The sequence below is a fragment of the Porites lutea genome, chromosome 12 (assembly GCF_958299795.1).
Source record: "Porites lutea chromosome 12, jaPorLute2.1, whole genome shotgun sequence".
Taxonomy (NCBI): Eukaryota; Metazoa; Cnidaria; class Anthozoa; order Scleractinia; family Poritidae; genus Porites; species Porites lutea.
Genome location: NC_133212.1, coordinates 22,688,588 through 22,715,736, shown reverse-complemented (window position 1 = coordinate 22,715,736; position 27,149 = coordinate 22,688,588). Strand labels below are relative to the sequence as shown.

At 40.7% G+C, this 27,149-nt stretch overlaps 1 protein-coding gene across 2 annotated transcripts; it reads right to left on the bottom strand.

Moving 5' to 3' along the window:
- Window positions 1-17: 17 nt before the first annotated feature.
- Window positions 18-26,009, bottom strand: LOC140922086 (uncharacterized). 2 transcript variants are annotated; one of them, XM_073372110.1, is made up of 21 exons: window positions 25,842-26,009; window positions 17,377-19,302; window positions 15,709-15,830; window positions 15,468-15,535; window positions 15,121-15,269; window positions 14,724-14,849; window positions 13,631-13,957; window positions 12,663-12,775; window positions 12,131-12,189; window positions 11,014-11,174; window positions 9,310-9,594; window positions 8,467-8,636; window positions 7,660-7,909; window positions 6,438-6,545; window positions 5,471-5,649; window positions 4,692-4,814; window positions 4,285-4,355; window positions 3,905-3,945; window positions 3,256-3,352; window positions 2,445-2,544; window positions 18-1,611 (listed from the first exon to the last, which is right to left on the bottom strand). In XM_073372110.1, the coding sequence occupies exons 1-21, from the start codon at window positions 25,906-25,908 to the stop codon at window positions 1,534-1,536; spliced, it is 4,620 nt and encodes a 1,539-aa protein (XP_073228211.1). In that variant the 5' UTR covers window positions 25,909-26,009; the 3' UTR covers window positions 18-1,533. The 2 variants fall into 2 exon arrangements, with proteins under 2 accessions (XP_073228211.1, XP_073228210.1); XM_073372109.1 differs by having other exon boundaries at window positions 6,435-6,545; window positions 25,842-26,008.
- Window positions 26,010-27,149: the final 1,140 nt, after the last annotated feature.

The following is a 27,149-nucleotide window of genomic DNA, read 5'->3' as shown; positions in this document are numbered from 1 at the left end:
AAAAATAAGACGAAGAAAACTTTTCCTTCTTTTTATTCGCTGCTTGGCTTTCTTTTAATTAAATATAAAAGCCCTAAAAACCGATAAACAGTGCAAATACTTGCTAAATTTTAGCGTCTCATTTATATTGTTTCATACACTTTGAGACATTTACGCAAGTACACGAAACGTTAACGTAACATTTATCTTTTTCAAGGCTAGCATTTTTGTAATTTGACCAAAATTCGTCCTAAAAATGGTTTAATTAAATAATTACTTTGCTAGCTAACGTACACAATGTCTTAGTTTCGAGGTCCCCTTCACTATAATAGACGGTTGGTCCACAAGAATCTCTTTCCTATGCGTATATATTCCATTTTCAATAAAGGCGTTAATTGATTTCTGGTGAAACTGCATCGATGTAGAATACACCTCTTTAGCTCGTATGTTTTGTTTTCCCAGTGTAGGTCACGTGATAATACTCTCAAGAATACTGTTTCTTTCAAATTTTGTCTTCTTCACGTGATTATGTATGGGCATTTATGAAAGAAGGCAAGGCCGAATGCCACTTATGCATGATTACGTCATACGAGCAAACTTCACCACCACGCCTTGTCTGAAAGAAAAATTCTTCGCATTTGCACTTGTTGTATTTAACTCTTCTGCCATGGGAATTTATTTATGCAAAACTTCGCAACTTTACAATTTCAAAACGAGGCTGGGTGGTGAACATGCATAAGGGCCAATCCCTACATTGGGAATCCAAAACGCACAAGCTAAAGAGGTCTATTAAAGCAAGATTCCAAAGACAACTTTCAATTAAGCGCTGTGTGTTCGCGTATTCTCTTTTCACCACCGCAGAGCTGTCATTAAGAGGCGGGGCCATGGGTCTCCTTTGGCAGTCAGTACGGTTCACTGACGCTCAAAACGTCGGCTTTTGAATCTTACGGAGCCAATTCGCCACTTCTGAAACGAGAAGGAAACTGGAGCCGAAATACGTCCCGCGATAGTTTATGGGATCGTTACGGGGACGCTCTAGTCAGCTATTGGCCAATTTTTCCCCCGTCTAAATATCTTTCCCAGAAATCTTTGCGAAAGTTAACTCGGCCCCAGTTTCCTCGTTTCTAAAGTGGCGAATGGTTACCAACTAAGTCGATGAACAATTTTTTTGTCATTAAATGCTCTGACCCGTAAATCCTGATATTAACGTTCCTCCGTCCCAATACGCTTATAATTTGACTACAAAAAACATAATTTATAATTACTGTACATCTTACGTGAATACTGCCGCTTTCTTGAGAGAAAATATTTAACAATCAAGCAAAATTTTAGCAATACTGTTTTCCATTGTCCTTATTCAAAATCAGATCGAACCAAACGATGCAGACATCATTGATTCGGTTTGCTTTTCGATAGTGTGACAATGAAAGATTTATCTAACAAAAAGGAAAAACAATAAAATCAATTCAAATATTGTACAAGTATTTCTTGTTCCATGGATATAATGAGGCTTTCACACAAAGTTCTGTTTACTCATGGGTCCCAGCGCTGACTTTAAGCAGAAGAGACATTTTCCACTGAAGTGTTTACGTAATCTGTTTCCAGTCTGAACTCTTCAGGAGCTAGATAGTCCTGTAAAACGGTGTATATATAAATATGAAATGTTTTATACTAATAGTCATTATCAATTCTAAAGTTAACTGAAGAGAAATGTAAGAGCCACGTAAGTGTACCAAAACAGCAGAGCGTTTTCACGTGGCATCAGAAACAATGAAATGGTGGTTTTCTAAACCAATCCTGGAGGAGTTGCACTCTTTTCTTGTGTAAACGCTTTCTTTTGTTCCAGTGCTTAAATACTGGCCACCTGGGCCCAGTTGTTCGAAGGCCGATTAGCGCTTGATCCGGGGTTAAATTTAACCCGGGTTTCTTTTTCTGGCGTTCAAACGTATTTTCTCGGGTAATTTTCTCTGTTATTTTTAGAGCTTCCAATCATCAACTTTTAGAGAAAAAGAATTAAAACTGAAATGCTTTTTAAGCTTTCAAATCTGAATTCAAATCTCGCACTAACTCTGGGTTATCTTAACCCAACTTTGAAAAACTCGGCCCTGAGTGATAACGTTCTTTTCTATGGAGATTTTGTTTTCCCCAATAGGATCACGTGATATTCTCAAGGGATTTTATCTTTTGTCTTTTATAAAGTATGTATAAATATGCACGTGAAAGGACGACATATGAAAGAAACAGTTCTCTGGGGTGATATGAACATGATATGAAAGTCATATCTATGAAAATAATGAAAATATATGAAAAATATGAAAATAACTTTCTATTCTCATTCAAATCAAACTCACCCTAACACGGCACTCGAAAATAGCCTATTTTGTTTTTACTATTGATTTTTACTATTATTGGTTCTTACTATTGATTTTTTATATTTATTTGGCAAAGCTTGCTTTTTGACTTACAGTTTCTTGCTTGTACATTCGGTTCAGCTCGTCACTTAGCTCTTCAAATGTTGGTCTTTTCTTTGGATTGGCATCCCAACAGCGTAGCATTACAGTGTACCTTCAGAGGTAAACATGTCTTTGTAAACAGGCCGTTGGACGTTTTGCTATGTAATGGTGCGGAATTCGGAATTCGCTGGCATATCAATAAAAAAGAGGGGCGATAGAAAAAGGGGAGGAGGCTTGGAAGGAGGAGAGGGAAGGAAACGCTTACAGACAATCTACTTTGTTCTAAAATACGACCTTGAAACATTTCACAGTACAATTCATCTCTATCAAGCCCTCCGGGGGTAATTTATTTCAAACGCATTTGAGGGGAGAGGGATTAAATAGTGATGGGGGGCTTATTTGAGAGGGGGGGGGGGGGGGAGCTTATTTAATTTAGCAAAGACGATGGTATCAGTTCTCCATAAAGAACTAGAATACATAGTGGAAAAGCTTAAGTACAAGAAGTTGCAGGTCATGTAGCCGAGGATCGAAAACGAATCCGAACTTCCAGTTGGTGAATAAACCATCCTGGATCGGTCCACATATCATTAAGGTTTACAGTGGTGATTGATTAAAACAGTCAATAATTTATTAGTGAAGAATAATAAGGCGCGTCTATTCTCCAATGGGTTTTTTAGGGAAGAGACTGTTTCGGGCACACAATAGGCTAACCGAACAGATTAGCAAAGACAACATGAAGACAATGACGATGGGACGCGTATATTTAAAGATCGTCGACCAATGGCACAGTGGCAAAAACTCGACAACTTCAATGGTTTCTTACATCCAATCACTGCTGTAACGAGGCTTCTCCAGTCGACTTCCAGCCTTAATTTTGGACAGCAACTCGCTTACAACCATCCCTGCATACGGAGCACAACCTAAAGAGAATTACACAATGATATTTAAACGTGTACATACCGCTGATAAATAACAACGACTGTTTAATCAACGAAGGATAAGAACCATTTATGATTTGACCGAAACTAACGAAAATCTTGGCATAATGAAAAGCACCTTTTGAGTAAGAACTTAAGACACTGGCCACGTTGTCGTTCTTTACGTGTATCAGTCTGAACTAACAATGACATAACTCGTGTCATGTATACTTTTAAAGCAGCAATGCTGTGAATTCATTGGCCATTTTAAAGTTGTCCTAGAGATGGGTAGATGTTGTGTTAAATTCCACCGTGGGGCTGTTTTGGGTGATGAATTTTTACCCAGTTTCCTCCACAACTTCATAATAGTCAATAAAAGAAGCACTGGCGTCTCCAAAACAGACCCATCCTGGTCCTCGTGCTCAGGCTTCGCCGGCTAGGGGAACAGGAGGCTCTGGGGACGAGAATGAAACAGACCCATAGTGCAATTCGACACAAAGCCCGACCCAGTCTCACGCGCCAACCCCAAATGGCAGGCTATCTCAGCAGTCTCACCTCCAGTTTCGATTTCCCAAAGGAGAACACCATAAGACCACCTAAAAAATTGAACATAAACGAATAGCTTTCAGGAAAAAAAAATTAATAACATATCGTTTTCACTCACGTAGTCAGCAGCTATGTCAAGTTCATGGAACAAAAGAACGTTGTTACACGAGAAAACAGTTCAATCCCTAAAAGGTATTTTAGTACACCAACATGGGCGCCGTTTCATTGTTTTGTCACCAATATGGCCGCCGTGACGTAATTGCTTGCTCTGATAACTGTTTGCGACAGTGTAAAGACTCAACTTGTTCGTCTGTCTGTTTGTCTTTGTATCAGTCTAAGTAAGTCAGTCAGTCAGCCTGCGGATCAGCTAAGAGTACTAGTACACTTACACGTCACTTTGGCTGGTGTAAATGCCTTGCTCCAGGGCTTCAACTGCCATCCACTTAGCTGGAAGTTTTCCCTGAAAAAAAAAAAAAACCTATAATAAACTAAATAAAAATAACAACATATATATTATAAACTAAAGTCGCGAAAATCAGTGTCTATTACATTGCCTAACTTTTTTTCAGCTTTAAGTTTTTTTAAAACAATAAACCACTGACACAGTTTCATTTTAAATCCATTCTGGATATCTTTGGGCTCCATGGCTGATTTGCCCTCCCCAAACCTTTTCTGGCCCATGAAACGAAGATTTGTATGGAACGAACACATCGATCAAAAGAAACACTTAGTAATAAGATTTGAACATTTTGTGTGGCCTGCATGTAAAACTAGATTTCGGAATGTAACAACTTACACCAGTCTTCTTCTCGTAAACGTCGTCCGTGTAGATATCACGTGACAGGCCAAAGTCGGACACTTTTGCAACCAGTCCTTCTCCGAGAAGTACATTTCTTGCGGCCAAGTCTCTGTGAGCACACTAAAATATAGAGGACATTTCAACTGATCATTTGAGGGGTGCAAAGAAGCAGATAAACAAATAACAAGTCGATAAAACGATCGAATGGTCCATTGCCGAATCAGCAAATTAATGATGACTATATTTGCAGACCCCAAATTGTATCCATGCAGTGAATCAGGAAAAAAAACGTACTTTAACCAAACTTCTATAAATTTTACCTTACTTTTTCACAATGGCACAGTCCGATGGACACTTTGCTGATTGAGCTACCCTCGTGTAACTGAAAGAGGGTCCGGATGGGGGGGGGGGGGGGGGGGTAGGGTAGAAGAGAAAGGTCAGAGATGAATTGTTGATTACCCCATCTAGATCATCTTAACACTTACTATCTTACCAGATTTCATAAATAGACAAGTAAATAAATAAGTATATTATCTTACCCTTATAGAGTGTTTTCTCTCCCGTGGCCAGTATGTATGGAAATTTATTGGATAAAAGAAAGCGTTTACACAACCAAAGAGTTCAACTCACACAGGATTTGTTTTGGACACCAACATGGCCGCCGTTTTATTGTTTAGGGACACCAATATGGCCGCCGTGAGGTCATGTGAAAACGCTCTATAGTCTATCTTAATATCATGAGAGCTTCTTCTCATTATTCTTTTATAATGCGTTACCTTCATTGCTGCGAGATGCGTCATACCATTAGCCACATCACAGGCTATCCTGAGTCTTTGAGAAGAGCTGATGTCTAGGCTGTACTGGTTCATGTCATCATAATTTTGTTGTCTGTGATCACGAAGGTACTTCAGAAGGTTTCCTTTTTCTGCAAATTCCACCAGGATCATCAAAGGCCCTATGTGTTAAAACGTCCTACGTTAGCGTTAAGTGGAGGCGTGTGTGGCCGAGTGGTTAACACCTCGAACGCCGGATCTGGAAGTCCGGGGTTCAAGCCTCGCCCGTCGCGTTGTTTCGTTAGACAAGGAACTTTACTCTCCTCTGTCTCTTCTCACCCAGGGCCCAGTTGCTCGAAGCATGGTTAGCGTTAACCAGCGTTTAATACCTTGACAACGTATTGGTTTTGATACTGCTTAACCAATGGTTAAAGCTAACCATGCTTTGAGCAACTCAGCCCAGGTGTATAAGTGGGAACCGGTGACATACTGCTGGGGGCTAACCCTGTGATGGACTAACACCCCGTCCAGGGGAGAATAGCAATACTCCTAGGTGCTTCATGCTAATGAGACCGGGATAAGCTTCGGCCGTGAGGGCCTTTGGCTCGGGTGCGCCTTTACCTACCTTACGTTAGCGTTAAGGTGAAGTCAGGATTAATTCAAGAAACTGGCCCAATTCCGATCCTAGAAACCGGTTAAGAAAGAAATTGTTGCCAATAAAAACAAGCTAGAACTAAAAATTACTTGGCGCTCACGTTCTTATACGTTTTGATCAGTGTTATTTTGGTTCAGTTTTAATCTTCGCTCAAATGCTTTATTTCATTCGTTTTTAGATATAATAAATCTATAATATCGGCGTATAAAATTGCAAATAAGAAGGGGGCGGGGGGGGGGGGGAGGGGTGGGGAGAAAGGGTCATTTCAATCAAGGATGAAACCAAACCACAACATGTAAGTCTTCAACTCACCACCTTTTGAGCATGCACCGATCAGATTTATCAAATTGGGGTGATTTCCAACGGAGTTCATAATCTCCAGCTCGTTCAGTAAATCTTTGAAGTCACTTTCAGTAGCAGCACCTGCCGAACATGTACAAGTTAATTGTTATTATTATTCATTCAAAATATTTCCCCAATTCTGATTGGCTAAAAGCACACGCATAATTTGACCATAACCAGTTACTGATGACCAAATTTGGAAGAATTTTGTGTTTAACGAGGAAATGAAGTAAAAAATGCAGCGTTTTCGCGGTTAATGCACCGTTAACCGAGAAGACCTGGGGACGAGGTTGAGTTGTTTTCGTTGTGAAAACTAAAACCATGATGGCGGACATTTCACTCGTTTCAACAGTAAGAACTACAGCTGGAACTAGGTGAAATAATGGCTAAAAACATAGCAAAAACAGCAAAAAGACAACTCGGAGGGCGACATCTGCTACTTGGAGAATATTTGCGGCGCCGAACAAACCTTATCGATGTCTATCGTTGATAAAAATAACATTGATGCAGGTAAGCATGTTTTAGCTATGTTTTTAAACTAGCAATTATTTTGAATGAATAATAAAGCAATTAATGAATTCGGCTTTTGTAGGATATGAAGAATTAAGCAGATCTCGGAGGGTGTTATCCACCTCGGCCTTCGGCCTCTGTGGATAACACCCTCCTCGATCTGCTTACTTCTTCATATCCTACTCAGCCTCATTCATTAATTGCTAAATATATTTATAGTGACTCTGTACCAAAAACCTTTCCTCGACTTAACTTATTAGACAAAATATCTTAGGTTTCAGATGCAGCGTTCACACTTATCGCCCGGGCACGGCGCCCGATTACCGTACCTGCTGGGCACTAGTGTGAACACACCCTTTTTTCAAGTACCCGCGCTAGAATTCGACCGTGTACTCGGGCACAAAAGTGGGCACCGGGTCCCTGTGTGCACATCGTTTTTGTTCTGGGGCAGTGCAGTCGACTTGTTTGTACTCGCTGCTAAGCTCATGTTTCAAAATAACGTCTGAATGATATAGGGCGAAATGGAGTAACTATGTACATAGTTACATCTCGGGCACCTAAAGTCGCACAGAAATCAACGTTCTTAGGTGCAAACAGGCGTAAAATCTATCAGGTATAGCGTTAGCACAGCCTTAAACTCCCTATTAGCGACATTACCATCACAATTGCCAAAGAGTTAACTTACGTTTCAGCTGTTTGACAGCGCATGGTATGGTACGGCCGTCATCTTCTGTCAGCTCTCCCTTTACAACCATTCCAAACTCGCCTTCTCCAAGAACTTTCCCAAGTATTAGTCGATCACGTGGTATTTCACGCCATGAGAACGAGGCGCCAATTGCCACCGCGCTTGCGCCATTTGGTTCCCTGCCGGGGACTGGGTCGTAACGGTAATTGGTTCCAAAGGTAATCGTCCCTGGCGCATCGGTTTGGTTTGGCTGTGCGAATAAAACAAGACAACACATAAGCAAACCCTACACCTTAAATTTTCCTGTCCTTAGCATTTCAACAGAGCTAGTCACTTTATTAACAACGCTCTTGTCCGCGGAATGTTTCTCTGAGGCGAGAAACGACAGTTCTAACGCACTAGTTCTTCCACTGATGAAGCTCACAATTCTTTTCTCTCCCCAACCCACCACTCACATCCCATGAGTCAATAGCCTTCCCGCAGCTATATGGCACTTAACGTGTAACTGCTAGTTGTTTCTACAAGTTGGAGAATATAGAGTAGTAGTTTTCTTTCTACGCCCTTCAACCTCCTTACGTGTTGCTCAAAGTTTCAAATCAAAAGACGATGGGTAGATATTTTAAGCACCCAAGCTTATATATCCGTAAAAAACAAACAATGGCCGGCAAAAAAACTGTTTCTTTGAAAAGAAGGTTCTTTTAGAAATATTTCCCACATTTCAAAACGCCTGAGTTTATAAAGAAAACCCTTTTAGATTATTTTTACTTATCAAATAAGCACGAGTTTTTAATTTTTCTGCTGCCTCACCGATTCAGGCACAAGCGGGTGCAAAGGTACTCCTTGCTCCGGAGTTTTGCGCTGTTTTTTCTTTTTCCACCTCCTGTAAACAAACGCTCCTGCAATCGCCAGTAAGATCAAGAACAGGATGGGAAGAACAATGGCTAATGCAATCTCTGATCCACTTGTCTTTTTTTCCTCTGAAATGTTAAAATAAAATATAACGACAGTGTCATTTGTTCTGTAATAGTCTAGTTTAGGGGCGATTTCTTACCTTGTTGCCGCCACTAAGCCTTATACGCCACCGTTTTCAATACGGTCCAGGTTGGATCGAGCCTAAGGCTCGCGGCTGGTTCTTTTTTACAAAGAAGGGCATTGATCACTGCACTACACTCACGAGTAAACAGGGTTCTATTCAGGATTTATCTTATTTATTTTAAGCTCTTACTCCTCAATTACCCTACAAAGATACAAAGAACCCTGGTAAAACAGAGACCAGAAGACATCAAACAGTGTCAACGAATTTGAGAAATCTGACGTTTGTGAATGTCCCCGCTTCTAGCCATCCCTTCTTCACCTCACATACAAACATTCTATCTGCGATGTCTTCCGAAACAAAAACGCCATTCTACTTTGTACCGGTTCCTGCTTTAACATTATTCCTCATTATATTATGAACCATTTTATTTGATTGCAAGGCATTCGCAAGGCAGCCCGTATTTGTGTGTAGGTCAAGAATGTGCAAGCGGTCTAACGAAAGGCCTGAAGCGATGGTGAAAATGGAACGTGAGACTGTTAATAGAGAAAAAAATGACTGTTTTGCAGTCTACCCTCTAATTCAAGACAGTAAACGCAACAACACACTGATCCTACTTTCTGTTTGTAATTCCAAGGTCTCGCTGGGATCTCCTCTTCCAAACTTGTTTACGGATTTGAGTCGCACTATGTAAGGAGTGCCTTGTTGAAGGTTGGTAAGCCTGTGGTTATCTCCCCGAGTGTCTGCAAACTGTGTCCATGTTTTTGTTCCAAACTTTTTAAACTGCAGCGAATAACTACTAATGGTGTACTCTTCGTATAGTTCAGGATGTGACCACGTGATACGAGCCTCCGTTTGTTTGACGTCACTGTACTGGACGTTAACTGGAGGAGGAGGAACTTCTAAAATAAAAGAAAAATTATGCTCACGTCAGTAAAATTAATACATTATACCCTCTTTTAACATACATTCTGCCCTCTTGCTACCCACTCCCCCAACTACCCCACCACTGTTGCTGCCCTCTTGCTACCCACTCCTTCAACCACCCCACCACTATTGCTGCCCTCTTGCTACCCACTCCCCCAACCACCCCACCACTGTTGCTGCCCTCTTGCTACCCACTCCCCCAACCACCCCACCACTGTTGCTGCCCTCTTGCTACCCACTCCCCAAACCACCCCATCACTGTTGCTGCCCTCTTGCTGCCCACTCCCCCAACCACCCCACCCCAACGATGCTTTTACAAAGTCAACAATAAGAAGAAAAATAGGATCATTATACGTTTCTGGGAAAATGTCCACCTACCCCTCCCCTAAGCCAACATTTGGCCCTTAGTGAGAACTAAGTGTTAATATTTGCTTAGGGGAGGGGTAGGAAAAATATATACATCATTAGTTAATATTGACCAAAGATAAGGCACAGTAGCCTGCGCCACCAACGAAACTAACTCTGGTTAAGTCTGTCTGCGAAACAGCGCTGAAATCCTAGTCGTTCTGGCCCCCCACTTGTGTACTAGGATTGGAGTACGCTCAATGATTGCCCTGTTGAAAAGCCATTGTCGATTTGCCAATTAGATTGAAGGGAAATTTAGAAAGCATTTCCGGCAGCACGCTGAGACCGTTGAGGGCCCTGAACAATGAAAATCAGTGCTGCTTTGCAGGCGTTACTAACCGGGGTTAAATTACTTCTGAGATGCAGGCTCCGGCGCAGTACAATTTTCTTAAAAACACCAAATAACTGGTTAACAGAAATTATTATTCATTCAAAACATTTCCCCGATACTGATTGGCCCAAAGCACACGCATAATTCACCATAACCAGCTACTGATGACCAAATTTGGAAGAATTTTGAGTCTAATGAACCGATGACGTCAAAAGTGCAGCCTTCTTGCAGGTTAATGCACCGTTAACCGAGAAGACCTGGGGATGAGGTTGAGTTGTTTTGGTTGTGAAAACAAAAATGGCCGACATTTCACTCATTTCAAGAGTAAGAACTAGGCAAAATAATAGCCAAAAACAGGACAAGAACAGCAAGAAGACAACTCGAAGGGTGACATCTGATATTTGGAGCATATTTGCGGAGCTGAACAACCCTAACTGTGCATTATCGAAGATGAACTTGAAATCGATGGAGGTAAGCATGTTTCAGCTATGTTTTTAACTAGGAATTATTTTGAATGAATAATTAAAACAATTATTGAATTCGACTTTCGCATCATATGAAGAATTACGGAGATCCCGGAGGGTGTTATCCGCTAATTGTTAATCAGGTCATAATAGAAGGCTAGTTAGGGAACAGAAGAAAAGAACGAACACATTACCTTCCATTTCCAAAGTTTTCTTCACTTTAAGGCTTCCGATTTGACCTTTTTCAACATTATCTCGGAGAGTTTCCCCAACTTTAGTTATCACTTCAGCAGGTTTCTCCTCTTGCTTGTCCACCTTCACAACCACTCGAAAACGTACTTTAACGCTGCCGTTGCTGAAAGAAAAAAGACACTAAAGGTTTTTATCGGATTTTGCTGAGTCGGAACCTCTTCTCCTCGATAGCTATTAACCCTTTAAACCCTAAGATCAAAATATAAATTCTCATTTGTTGCAAATATTCATCCCCTACAGGCGTAGTGGGGGGAAGTTGATAAAATATCAAGCAAATTCATCTTGTGTGATCATGTCCGTAATTCTCATGACCACTCTGTTTTAGAAAGCATTGATATTAGAAGGAGAAATTTGACGCTCATCACTCTTAGGGCTTAGAGTGGTTTTCGTTTGAGTGTTTTAAAACCAAAACCAAAGTAATTACTCTGGCCAATCACATAGGACACAGACAATACATTGAACCAATCAAAACTCGAAGTAATTACATGTGGCTGACGCAAAGCGCGGGAAAATGCATGCGAGCGCGTCACAATTGGCTTTGGTCTTACTTCTGATTGGATGAAAAGGTGGCGCGAATCTTTTAAGCCAATCGCATCGTGTAGAAAGTGCAAAACCAATTACTTTTCGACACTCAAATGAAAACCGCTCTAAAGGGTTTAAGTTATAGCAAAATTTTGTGACAGTCGGTTGTGTTGAGATGGGACGCCTGAATGAGGTAGAGTCATTTTGCAGCAAAAAATACGAGTTTGTTGCCTTTTTAGTAGTAGCAACAACAGCAAAATGTTAACTTTTGGAAGATTATAAAACTTAAGCAAGAAAAAGACTTTTATATTCTACTTTATTTTACTGAATATGGGTTTTTAACCTTTTTCTAAGATGGCAATCAATTTCAAGTTGGCGGCCATTTTGAATGACGTCACAGGTCCATAGGGCGGCAGGATGGGTTGGGGGGGGGGGGGGGTGGGTGGAAGACAACCTTTCCCCGCCCCTTGTGCGCCACCCCCCTCCCACGTTGTACGTCAGTGTTAAATCTAAAAGACACCAATCAGATTTACTTACTAAAAGCCAAGGATGTCAACTCTTTGAAATCCTTTAATATCTTGAAACAAAACGGTGAGCTGCAAAGAAAGAGAACAACTTACTAAAGAAACAAATACACCAAAGGTAATTACCGTACAGTACAGTAAAAAGAGGCTTGAATACAGGTAACTGAGTCCCCATCCTGTAAAGTAATCAGGATTTCACAATCCTGCAAAGTCCAAGTCCAAGTTCCACTTACCAGTTCCACTTACCAGGAATCTGGAATCCACTACATATAGTCCGGATTCCACTACCTATAGTCCGGAATCCACTACCTATAATCCGGAATCCACTACCAATAGTCTGGAATCCACTACCTATAGTCCGGAGTCCGGAATCCACTAGCTATAATCCGGAATCCACTACTATAATCCGGAATCCACTACCTATAATCCGGAATCCACTACCTATAGTCCAGAATCCACAACGTGGTATCCAGAAAACAAGGCTGTCTTGGATTATACCTCACATGGAGCGACACTAAGAAATAAAGTAGTTTTCAATTCTTCACCTCTTGTTTGACGTTTCTCTCCAGTTCTTGATATTTGGGAGAAGTCTTATTCTCCAGTTCCTCATCAAATACTTTTTCTTCAAGAGTAACGACAGCCCTTACTTCCACAATGTCTGGAGATAAAATGGTGAAATAAACATTATTTCTCAGAGTGAAAAATACTTCACAAAATTTTACCAGACGACGTGTTTGTTCGATGTTTCTCTTTTATGTGTTTGATGAGAAATGGAAAGCTGTTTCTCGTGTTCGATATAATTCTTCGTATGTGTTTAAGAATTATTTCATTTGAGACATAATAGAATCATGCATTATCATGTACATTATTATTCCGAGGTCTTAGAATGATTTGTTATACAGCCCACGAAGAATAACTTCTTCGTGTACAAATTTATGAAAATAAATCTAGCGAGCGGTCAACATTCACGGGTAACAGCTGTTACCCTCTGACAGCATAGATTTTGCAATGTTGCCAGCTCAGAGATTTTGGCGGGAAACAGCGTCACTGTTAGATGTCATGTGAACTCGAAGTAACCAATAAGAGCACGTACTGTTGGCAAAAAATTTCCATCACGACGGCCATATCGGTGTTCCAAAACAATAACACGGCGGCCATGTTGGTGTTGCAAAACAGTCCTGTGGGAGTTGACCTCTTTTCTTATGTAAACGCTTTCTTACGTTCCCATAAATTTGCATAGATACTGGCCACGTGAGTGACAACGCTCAACAATACACCTTGGTTGCCCCCCCAAATTTTGCATAACCATTGTCTTCAATTTTTCTTGAGACGACTGTAATGTAATACCCAGGAGAAATATAAACAAAAGTTTGGGGGGCAAACATGGTGTATTATGGGAGATGTGCCAATGGTGAATGGATTTATATATACATATTATTGCCCAAGTATAAAAGTTAAATTGGTCACATTATACGTTTCGGTCCCCAAAGACGCAAACAAAAGAGAACTTTACCTTCTCTTACGCTCAGACTGACATTTCCTACTGCTTGTCCCAAAACGTTGGTCGCGACACACTTATAGACGCCTTGGTCATTGACACGAGTGTAGTAAACTAAAAGGGAGCCATCCTCTTGGAGCTCTTTCCCAGTAAATACTTCACTGTCGTCGTCAAGTTTTTCCGCGACCTTGCGAACCGGTGCTGTGGCGTTAACTAGAGTTCCATCAGGGGTTATCCATGTGAAAGTCGGTTCAGGAAGACCACTTGCGTGACATGTGAGAGTCACGTTTTCCTTAGTAGCGGATTCTAATAGTGGATCAGTGTAATCAATGGAGGGTGGAGCTAAAAAACAAGAAAGACACGAAAGAGAAATTGTGTTTGAGCCTATAAAAGACATAAAAAAAGTAAAGTCACGTTTGTAAAGTTCATTTTGTTATCAATAGGGAGATTAAGCAAAAATGACGGCGGCGGCTACAAAAACGTCACTTAAAAACTGTGTTCGAGCTGTTTCAAGTTACGTGCAAACGGACGCAACAGCTCCAACAACGCTAGGACTTGTTGGCCAACAATGTTGCACCCGTTTGCACGGTGCTAAAAGTTTGACCAGTTTCAAACTTTGCGCAACAACATCCAACAACATGCAACAACATGCAACAATATGCAACAACACGCAACAACACGCAACAACACGCAACAACATGCAACAACATGCAACAACATGCAACAACACGCAACAACACGCAACAACACGCAACAACATGCAACAACACGCAACAACATGCAACAACAAGCAACAACATACAACAACATGCAACAACATGCAACAAGGTGTGCAAACGGAGGCAACATGAAACATCCACCCATCCGTTTCTCCTTTTTGTGAGCTGTGTTAGTTATACCTTCTTTTCATATTTTGAGCAGTTATTTTTATGGTTCACTCAGTTTGGTAACGGTTACCACTGTTTGAATTTTGTAAATTTTATGACACAGCTCCTTTTTATAAATATTTACTCTTACCATTGGTTCTCGGCTCTCTTCACCCCTCTCCCCGATAGCAAACACAACATAGTGACGATCAGCGAAGCAAACAACAAAATAGCGACCATACCTTGACAGAGAGTGCCATTTCCAACGTAACCATCGATACAGGTGCAATTGTACGAACCCTCGGTGTTGGTACATTTTGCTTTCTTGTGACATTCGTTCCGCTTCGGATCTTTACATTCATCAAAGTCTGTTTAAAAAAAAAACACACACACACACACAAAGGGAAACTTTTAACAAATAAACAATAACAAAGGCAGAGGATACGAAAATATGCCAGTGGGAAAAAGACAACAGTGAAATGATACTCTTTTCTGATGTCCTTTTTAGGTGGCAGCACCTTAGCTAATTAAGTGAAAAAAATAGTGTAGCAAACAATACATGCAAAATGACGACCTAGTCGTTTTAATTATGAATAATCATTACGTTTTCAATTACTAATTTATGAGCCAAGAATTCACCTTTTAGAACAACTGAACTTGAATTTACTTGATATCCTCCCAATGATCCATTGCTCAGAGTGTCTTGCATGATGTTTAAAAGGCTCTGATGATCAACTTGGGCCTGCATGTCTACTTTGATAAGCATGCTCGTGACAACACTCCCTTCTCTAAGAGGAAATATTATGGGAGATCAGTGGAAACACAAAAAAGAAAATAATCTAATGTAAGTCTTTGGTTTAAAGGAGGTGTATGGGTAGAACGTAGGCCATACGAAACAGAGCTGCAGCAATAAAGCTATGTATAGCCTCTGAAGTCTGGAACTACATTCCGCCACCCATTATATTATGACAAACATACATACATACCTAAATTCAACAACTTCTGCATCTACAAAGAATTTTCCTAATTTTGAAAATTGTAATGCCTCTTCCATCTGAAAAAAATGTAAATAAAAATCTCCACAAACTGTGTAGCTATGATAACTAACATAGGTTGACGAAGCATTACATTACATTTCATATGGTCACAAAAACACATTGGGTAGCATAGCATAGCATATACAACATAACGTACGGGAAGTAATGTAACATAGCATCTTGTTCTTACCTCGCCTTCTAAGGTAGCAGCTTCTTTTTTAAAGAGCGGTGATGTCTTGTCTGAAAGTTCAGGCGAAAATTCCTTGTTTGTGATGCTAAATTCTGTCACAAAGTTCGTGGTCCTTTTTGATCCTAAAATGAAAGTTAAATTTTCAAAGCAAACAGTTCACAAGGTATACAGGTTAGGAGAATATTTAATTTTGACGCTATAGTCTTCAGATTACAATGAACGTGCTCAATATGATAAAGTAACCTAAATCTCAATTTACCTGGAGATTATTCTAAATTCCATTTTTTTATATTGCATCTGGAACTATGGAGCCAAAATGATTTGTTTTTCGAATGCAGTGCACGTAATTGATTTAGGTGTCTGCCCAGGAACGATATAAATTTTTACAACCAGGTCGTTCTTTCTAAAAAAAAATTGGGGAAATTCCCTTTGTTTTCCCTCTTTTCTTCTTACTAAAGCTTTAATAATTCAAAAGCGCCTCGCAAACAAAAATACGCGCTGACCAAAATACGTTCTTGGTCGTTCTGCACTTTCTGGTTTCAGTAATGGAGCTTCAAAACGTCATAATGAATCGAATTCATTTCAATACATAAACTGAATAGAAGTTAGAGGGGGTCTCACATCCGGGAGGCTTATAATCGGATGTATTTTTTTTGTTTCCAGGTACATTCGCCAAGAATGGGGTGGGAGCGGGGCGGCTTATAAGCAGCAGTTTATGGTATATCACTGGGGGTGGGGGTCTAGGAATTTTTTTATTGGTTGGGGGTCCAAACTTTGGTTCAAAAGGGACTGTTGGACTTTTTTGTGGCAAATTACTTCTCACAGAGACGACCACCTGTTTCTCAATCTGTGAACGCCAATCGCCAATTGGGTACCCCAAAAACAATTTTTTTAATATCCCTGGAATTTAGTTTAGTGGCAAAATTCAAAGCGCCTTTCATTGAAATAATCAGCCACTTTAAAAGTGATATACGATCCTGTCGATGTAAAAATTCCAGTATCAAGCAAGCGTCATGTCTGATAGGGGGTCTGGACCCCCCGGACCCTCCCCCCTGGACCCGCCACTGTACCAGCGGGCACGCCCTCCAGTGTTCCCAATATGTAAGCAGCCATTATACCGCCCAACAAGTCACGCGACGAGTTTCTCTACTTTACAGCTTCGGCTATATTCGGCTATATTAAACGCCTCAGTTGACCAAAAAAAATAGAAAAAGTAAATCAATATGAAACCAGACTAGCCTCTAAGAAGTCTTTACCTAAGGCTAGGACCAACTATGGAAAATTTAATAGCAGCAGTGCTAAACTTTGGAATTCTGTTCCAGAGGATCTTAAATCTGAGGGTCGTTCTTGTTTCAAAAAACCGCTCTTGGAAGAATGTATGGCTCTAAATACTGATGGTTCTTTGGTGTACTTTATTTACAGCCAATTAAGTACACAGTATAGCCCTTGTTTAGCATTTTTTTTATGTCTGGGTAGGTGTGTATTTCTTTATTTAATATTAATGTAAATATTTTTCTCCGCATGGCCAGCTACTTAATGCGACTAGCATTTGCTATTTCTAAGTGGCTGTGCTCTCTATCTTACTTATTTTAAACATGTAGTTTACTTCCCTTTCTCCCCGGAGCATTAATAAAGATTGATTGTTGTTGTTGTATAATTCGCACTAACCTTTAGGCACCAGCTTGATCACTTGAGTCTTTACGACGTCGCTACTGCGACATTTGTCTATCACTGTCCACACTCGCTCTATTTTAGCTTCCTCGGTGGAACATTCGCCATAGAACGTATCCCTGTGGGGGGAGATGGTGACATTTCTAAGACACCGATCAACTTCGATCAAAAGTTCACCAGTAAATGTAGGACCCAGGTACTTCTTGTCTCTACAAAAGAGGGTTACATTCGGTGGAAAAGTCAACTTTGGATCATTTGGAGAACTAACAGCTAGATGTTGTATATGCTTGATCTCATTACCGCAACCATCTTTGACCTTCCATGTTCGGTCGATTTCACGATAGCAAGGGTCAGATTTGACAATTTTGTCGTCAGGTTGGATTGTTGCATCCCCACGTATGGAGCAAAGAGCCGAAGTAGAGACCACAGTTGGAAATCCCGCTTGCTTAGGATCGTCTACATTTGAGGATGAATCACACGATAATAATGGCGGTGAAAGGTAATCCTTGGGAAATGTAGCATTCGGTCGTGCTGTGACCAGATCTTCGTCAATTTGACCATCGTTGTCATCGTCCTTGCCATTAAATAATTCTTCATCAGTTATGCCGTCGCAGTCGTTGTCAATGCCATCACCTCCATGTATCGTGGAATTTGTACATCCCTGGTCAATGGGCAACTCCCACCTTAAGCCAGCTGGGAATGAGAAGCTCGCGTTGGAAAAAGTTCCGTACATAACGGATGTAAAGTTGACAAGAAGGTCATCATGATAAATAAGATAAACTCCAGTTGTGTTTAAATGAAGTGAACCCAGGGAACGTCCCCCTAAAAGAGTCTCCCACTTAAATGGCCCACTGGCTACTGGGCCTTTAACGCCAAGGCCGCTTCGTGAAGCGGTGTCAATGATTACATTTACGTATGCATCAACGCCTGGAACGTAAACTGCGTAGTCATTCCAGGAGCACTGTGTTGGAGGCACAATGCTCATTGATGGCGAGCTGCCAGCACCGCTGGTGTATTGCACAACAAGACTCGGATTAGACGTGGTTATCAGCGAAGTCTTGTTCCAAAGTACAGGAATTTCGTATTTATCCCCCTTGTTAAGGGTCGTTTTTTTCTGCCAGTCCACGTTAACGTCTGTGTTATCTTTTGATGCAATGATATGAAATTCATCTCCACCAGAATAATTAGGTGTTGGGTTGGTAATAAACTCCTTACCCCAAAAGCTTACCGGAGGGATTTGCTCTACAAGGTGATTACACGGGCGTGTGTTAGCTGGCACCATAGTACAGTCATCCCCAGAAAACACAGCAACAGGTTTGGATGATGTCACGACTGTTCCACTGAGATCATCATCGCCCTGAACTTGAAACACTTCCAGATCATTTAGAGTCGTATTAATAAGTTCTCCATTTTTCAAATATTTATCTCCATAATGAACTCTTCCATCCCTCGTCAGGCGCAACATAAAAGACACCTGGGTATTGTCTTCTTTAGCTACAACTTGCACAATAGAGCTTCCTAGAGGAGAGTACGTTGGGACAATGTATTCCTTTCCGAGTACATCCACAGGTAACCCAAGGAAGCCTTCACCAGTGAGCTGCAACCCTAGGAGAATCCATCCATATCCATGAACGGATATCGGTTTATTTGCTGTGATACGAATACCCTTTGTGTCCTTTCCAGTGAATTCACCAAAACGTAATTCTCCTGGTAAAGTGACCACTTTAACGTCCAGAGCGCTCACAGAGAACTGCTGATCCCCTTGTTGGCCTTTTAGAGCAGGAACGTGAACATTGACTTTGGTGTTTTCGAAGGTCGTGATGTAAAGCGTGTTGTTCCCTGGGTCGTATGCTGTATTTGGTAGCTGGGGATGCTGACCGATAAAGCTAAGAATGAATTCTTTACCTCTGTGTGTAACAATGTCTAAAGAGGAACAAAGAGAAACAATATTATCGATGACATGAACAGAATCCATTGGTGTGGGAGTTTCTTTTGACTAGGGATACATCTTCTGTCTATAATAAAGTAAAATACTAATATTACTCCAACGCCCGTATAACATGTTTTAAAGATACCTGCGTCCATCAACAGTGGGGGAGGGAAGGGGGCATTTTGTCAATGCCTATCGCCACCCGCACTTTGAATTTCTGGTTCCCGCCTCATCCTGGAAAATTAGCCTGCTTAAGATCCGACGACGGCAGACGTCTGTGACGGCGAGCGGAAGTGAAATTAATGCCAGAAGGACTTCCGGCTGCCGTCGTTGCAAAGTTTCTCGCCGTAGTGGCCTTGTCTGTGACGTGAAGAAGGCTATTTTGCCGTCGCGTTGAAAACGTGAGTAAACTTGATCAAAATAATGCCATTTAAACACATTTTGAGCGAAATTCTTTAGCACTGTTAACAGTTTATTCTCAGTAGATCATTTTTGTCGAATTTCTAAGCGACTTAAACGCTTTGAACACGGTATTTAAATTAAATTTGTTTGCCTTCTCTAAACAGTTTGACTCGTTAATCGCCATGGACTCGGTCAACTCGGCAAAGAAAGCAACCCAGTAAGTTTTACAAGTTTTTTCTTGTGTTTATTGATGTGTTTATTAACAATTATGATATCGTAGACTTGTTTTGGCATTAAATTGAGGTCCAGTGGATTATGTCACTCATCTTTTCGTCAAGCCTCTCGAGGTCAAAATGTTCGTAATTCTGGTAGAGAAAATCCGGATTTTTAGATCTGTTGACATCATACAACAGTAAAAATTCATCTTCTGAAATGTCCCCATCATCGAAACTTGTCAGTAACAATTCACGAACCTTTCTAAAAGTAGTCATCGCTCTTGTATTTATTTCTAAACTTCAACAGGAAAAGGCGGCTACAACAACCCGCCGTCCCGCGAGCTTTCTTAATGCTATTTTTCGCGCCATTGCGACAGCGACCTCACCCCAAGCCCCCTCGACCAAGTCTGCCGTCGTAGAATCTCGCCGTCGTCGGATCTTAAGCTCACTAATGAAAAACGCGGCTGCAAGCGATCAAGGTGAGTTGCACAATGGACCATGGGAACGGTTAGCGTTGACACAAAGGACGCTGGGAAGGAGGTTTTTTTCCTCGCCTTTCCCATGATACCTAACGGGGAACCAAAGTCGCTACAGTCGCTCGCGAACCCGCTAGAAAGCGCCTGGGTACGAGGCAGCCCCTCGTCGACTGCTTTGCTGTTTTAACATTTGAAAGTCCTCCAAAAAGCCTCAAAAGTTGCAGTTATATTTTGCAGTCACGTAAACAGGTAAAAATGAAATAAAGTCTTATCACAACAACTCAAGCCAAAAATAGTTTTCTAAAAAACCGAAACAATCATAAAAATCTCTGACACTTCTCCGGTTCACTGTTTTATTTCTTAGTTTGAGAAACCTTAATTTCTCATGGTTAAAGTAAAAGCAGAGGGTGCAATTTGTCCTTTGTCTAAAACGAAAGTGCATTCATGTGTAGTGTTTCTAGGTTCCGCAGGGGCAGTTGTCCTAGTCATAATCTAATCAGGTCGGGTATCACACCCATATTAATAGCGCCATTTACATGGACGCCCAAAGTGATCTGGGCAAGAAAACCCCTCTGCCTAACAGCCTCATATAAAAATTGCCGTTGACTCTACGATTTTAAACTGCGGTCGGGCGCGTAAGCTGATTATGAGCAACGAATCTTACTTCGTCATAAGATAAAAATAGATCGGAGGGAAAGGAGAAATGTGGCAGACCTCCGCCTTATCATAAATCCAGCGGAAGTATCTGATAAAGAACAGACATTCACCTTACGGAAAGGCTGAAAAGGTTGAACAAAAAAAAAAAAAACGACGTGAGAACGTTTTCACTTCCTGTATTTCTCTGTTGTTTGGAAGTTGAAGTCATTCGCCTGAGCCAACAGACATCTTCCTCGGTTCGAGGAATACAGTGCTGTAAGCATCACAGAATTTTTATGCTTATTCGCCGAACCGTTGTGATATATCTGCTGTAGCTGGCTGATTGGGCTACGTGAGATAATCACTTCCGTTTAAACGGGCAATTTCAAGTACAAGACTATAAACCCGTTTCTAATGAATTCAGGCCATTTTACATTTTATGGTGCGATTAGGGAACTGTTTCTTGAAATAAGCCGAATTTATACAACATTATTACAACATTTCAATTCATATCAAAGGATAGAAAGGACGTACACACGAAATGTGCCATGAAACGAGGTGACAGGATTCAAGTCCGTGAATTCCTTGGACGAAACTCAGAAGCTCTCAGACACAACATTATAACTAGTACATCACATGAAGTGTTTTTTCCTTTACGTTTTTTCCAACTGTCCATTTCCTTTTAAAACTAAAACTGCACTTATACATACAAAGACCCGTTCTAAGCATTTTCTTGGCGATAAAAACTGTTTTAATGGGATTATTTTATTTTTGGGGTGCATCAGTTGAGTCGACTGATGCGGTTCTAAATCTCAAAGGAAGGCGTCACATTGGGATGCAGGACTAGTACAGCATCACAGTAGTTTTTTGGCACGAGAGATTTCATAATACCATGTGCCTAGTACCTAGGACATAGTAGTTTTACGGTAGACAGGAATACCACGACTGTAATAAGGGTTACAGAAGGATACAATGCTAGTTTAGTCTCATTCTCTCTTGGCATCGCAGTAGCAACATTCACTTTTATTGCACTATCAACCATTTCCCTCCCTCCCTCCCTGTAGGGTTTTGTTTTGTTCTATTCAAAGACAGTGTGATCACTTTTATTATTTGATTAAGGTTGTTTTAATTTTTTTTTTTTTTTTTTTTAGTTTGGTCTTTTGTATTTGTGGGAGCACTTTATTTGTATACTAAATATTACCTTTTAGTTATTTACCATGTATTGAATTTTGTAATGATTAAAGGGGCTATGTCAGCTGGAGAGCATGCGCTCTGAGATTATGCAAATTACTTTCAACTGTCAAAATTATTATTATTATCGTGAACCAGTCCCTTTAACGCGTGACTTTCTCCATGTGCGCTCTGAGGTTATGCAAATTACTTTCAACTGTCAAAATTCTATTGTTTTTAACGCGTGACTTTCTCCATCTTCTCTGTCACGTCCAAGGCTCCGAATTTAGAGAGGTTAACAAGCGAAATGGGTTTAGATAAGGGATATTTCGATAGAATTCACGGAACGTTTTTTCTCTGGTTATGCTAGATCAAGAATAAAATTGTGACGACAATTTTACTTGTAGTTTTGAAGTAAAAACGCATGCCATTTATAAAATAGAGCGCAAACAAAAATTCAACAACAACATATTGTCTTATTCAACAAAATAAATCGAACAGGCTGATCGAAGTTGTATTTTACAAACGAACTACAAAAGACGCTAGACCGAAGATAAAGACCAAGACTGTTTCAAATCATTAACAATTAGACTTGTCTGTCGCTAGTGATTTTATAATAGATATTTTATGATAGAACAAGAGACATCAAGTCTTTGTTTCGATCTTAGGGAAACATACATTATCGCGCAAAATTGTTCGATCGTGCCGAATCACTACGACGTCGAGAAAAACAGAACCAAGCATCATTGGTATATTACTCCACTATAAGCAGTCCGTTGATAAAAAGGGAAAGTAAACTCTGCTATTTTCCAAAAATATGCTCGAACACAAACAGTTCAAAAACATGACATTTACAGGATCTAACTCGTACTAACATGCCTCTCTAAGTCCGTTGAGAACAATCTGGACGAGCAAACGGTCGTGTTTATCTTTGCTGTGAATCCAGATAAATACAAGAAGGAATCTAGCCGAATTTTATAATGTTTCCTTCGCCAGGAGTTTAGTTTCGTCACGAAACTCATGGCCAGATGCTCTTGTAATCGTTTACAAAAAACGGCCGCCGCCAACTCGATAGCCGCTTCATTATATGTCCACATACTTTGAGCACAAGAAAAATCCAAGAGCCAGCAGCCTCTAAAATAACTCAATAGAAAGGTTCTGTGAACTATAGGGAAGATTCCATCAAAGATTCCATCGCTCATTGTGGAGTAGCCGTCATTAACTCTGCCATTACAACGGTCAGTATAAAACATGGACTACGGACTGCGGACTACGGACTGCGGACTGAGTATAAAATACGGACTAGGTATAAAACGCGGACTGGAAAATACGGACTGGGTATAAAACACGGACTAGGTATAAAACGCGGACTGCGGACTGCGGACTGGGTATAAAATACAGGCTACGGACTACTTTGGTAAAAACGGTGCTAATTGGTTCTAGGTAAGGAAAAATAAGATCAAAAGATCGCTAAATAGCAAGACACGTGAGTTAAAGTTGTAAATATTCTTGGTGGAGGTGTGTCGACCGGTTCTCTGAATCATGAGCCAGATCAAAATGCTATTTTCTTCACCCATTTTTAGACCTTGTCTCAGTCTCTAACAATGATGAAAAGGTCAGGATCAGGGGGGTACTCCCTTATGTAAGGGAAGGGTAGGGGTTTTGGGCCTTTTTGGTCTGAAAACACTTTGCCCATTTTGTTTTTCGAGGGAACTACGGGAGCATATATGAATGGACGTATTTATCGTTTCAATTCCAAATGAATAAAAACGAAATAGAAATGTGCGAATTTGAAATGTATTTGGAGAATTTTTTGTTTTGTTTCCGCTCTAACTTGGTAATGATGACATAATTTCTGCCTAATTATACCTAACCTGTTCCAGGCTCCGAGATAGTTGGGTCCGCTGAATTGAGAAAGCGCGAACACGAAAATAAAACGGGAAAAAACTGGGGAGTCTCCCCAACTATCTGAGAACCTGGAACAGGCTAAATTAGGCCAGGTCCGAAAATGGGTATGGATTTTAGAGATCTGTTCTGAAAATGGGTGTGGAAAATCACATTTTTTGGTCTGCAATAAGGTCAGGATTCGGAGAACCGGGCACCACCCCCCACCAAGAATTCCCAGTACTACCCCCTTCCGGGGATCAGGAGCAGGGTGTAAATCATGTCATCATAATCATCGCTTGGAATATAACGTTGGATGACTCATTGCGGTTATTATTCACGTATGTGAGTAATCCCTCCCCCCTTGCCCTCCCCCCTAAATACCGCTTTTGTGCATCGCGGAATGCCCTACATTGACCTTCTCGTCTGAGTTCTTCATTCAGTCCTCATACGGAATTGTGGTATTCGATAAGAATTTTACTGATCTGACTAACACCAATACCATTTTTTTAATTCGGTGCTTCTTATTGGTTTAAAACTGCAAATTGAAATCTCTACTCTTCTAACTCCTTCTTTTCATAAATTCAGAGTAAAATTTCAGTTGCCTTGAGTACCGGCATAACCTTCCTTCTCCGTGGGAAGAATAGACTACGTGAACAGCCAAGGGAATGTTAAAGCTGGGACTACTGTTTTTGCTAGTCCGCTTTCCATTTCTCTCAGTTTTACCTTTCTAAAGCTGTTTTTATTTACATAGTCCGTAGTCCGCGTTTTATACCCAGTCCGTGTTTTATACTCAGTCCGGAGTCCGCGTTTTATACCTAGTCCGTATTTTATACCCAGTCCGCAGTCCGTGGTCCGCAGTCCGCAGTCCGTGTTTTATACTGACCGGTTTCTAATGAATTCAGGCCATTTTACATTTTATGGTGAGATTAGGGAACTGTTTCCTGAAATAAGCCGAATTTAAAACCAAGGAATACGAAACCCCACATATTTACAACATTTCAATTCATATCAAAGGATAGAAAGGACGTACACGCAAAACGTGCCATGAAACGAGGTGACAGGATTCAAGTCCCTGAAGTCCCAGCACGAAACTCAGAAGCTCTTAGACATAACATTATAACTCGTACATCACATGAAGCGTTTTTTACTTTAGTTTTTTCCAACTGTCCATTTCCTTTTCAAACTAAAACTGCACTTATACATACAAAGACCCGTTCTATGCATTCTCTTCCCGATAAAAACTGTTTTAATAGGATTATTTTTTTTACTTTATGAATAATTAGAGATTACTTCAGTCACTTCAGCTCTCGAGACAATGCGAGTTAAATACCATCGCATACACAACCGCATATTAAAAATAATTAGGAATTCATTTAAAGCACAAACATGTAAAAATGATTTCACGGAGGAGACATTGGCCATAATGATTAAGAAACGCAAGTTGAAACATATATTAACAAAGTTTACTAATCTTATAATCATCGTTCGTCCTTCGCACAAGCGCGCTACAAATGCAGATACTGATACAACTTCGCACGAGTAATCGGTCACGTAGAGACGTCGTCTTTTCTCTTAACCATTTAAATACGGAGACCAAGCAATTTCCAATTCCACCAAGAAGATTCTGATCTCTGATTAATCGGCTGTTTGTTAATAGAATGCCCCGCTTCGCTTCGCCTATCGATTGAGCGACCAGTTATCAAGTATAGATATGTGGTGTCGCAATAACAGAAATTCGCCACTCACCTTGAGTACTGAGATTTACAGCAAATAGAAATAAAAGAATACCCAAATATATCCATGCCCGAGGCATGTTCCTTGTACATGTAGGCAAAAAAACGGTTAAACTGCAAGACACGTACGAAAGGAATCCGGTTGTAGTAAAAGCTATAAGAGAACAAACCCCGTCAGTGTCACGGCACCGGAAGTCACGTTCCGGCAATAAAACTCCCAAATTACCGGAAGACGAGGTTAAGAACTGCGCTGAAGCCCACCACGACAAACAAAACAAGAAATCGCGCAATAATAACCATCGATATGTAGATTTTCGTCGTAAATAAATATGGTCCGATTGTAAATCAGGAGTTATTGAGGACTCACCCAATATCAATTGTTGTCTCCGCAGTCACGCCACAATTCATAATACATGTCATGGCTTTATGCACTTATCAATTGAAACCCCGACCCCCCCCCCCCACCTCGGGCCTATGTGGGGCTATGTGGGGGATTTTTATGGTATTTGAAGTCATGGTTAGCCCGTGGGGGTGGGGGATTTCTCAGGATTTGCCTAGCCTGAGTATCAGGCGTTTCTGGGAAAAGGGGAGCCTGGCGTATTCATATGGCAGTCGGGGAACGAGGTGGGGATTTGACTCGTGCCTAGTTTGCTCACGGTAATTTCTTCACGTGATCACCGGTATTTTGATGTATCTGGCTTTGAATTTAAGTTTCCTAATATGTGGTTTTCACGTTACGTCATCGCCGCCATGCTGGTGGACGGTAAACAAAAGATCGCTCATTAGCTGGCTTTGTTTGTCCACCAGCATTTGTTCATTTCACCATGGTTATTTGTGTCTCCCGAGATTGCATGAAAACCACCTATTGTCTTTCCCTTCATTTCTTTACTGCGATTTTGCCCTGAGCTTTCATGGTTCGTTGACTGGAAATTGTTATTGTTATTCAAAACTTCTCAAACAATGCAGAAACACGCTCCTCTACTTATTATAAAAGGTGCTGTGTCACGGCCATCTGGTTCATTTTGTTAATACTGCCAGTTACGTGGTCCCTATTCGCTTTTGAGCGTTACATTGGCAAAGAAATGAAGAAATCAAAGCTTCGTTTCAAACAGATGTTTCTCCCAAGCATATCAAGCGTTACGAAAAAAAACAATGAACTTTGAAAAACTGTTAGGTTAACAAGTTTTCAAAAACCACAATTTCAATCCGTTTTAATCCTCTTCATGTTTTCCCATCTGTACCTTCTTTTGTATTTGCTGAGTCATTTATACCATCTTTTAATGTCTTAAGCGGTTATTTTTATGTTTCACTCAATTTGGTG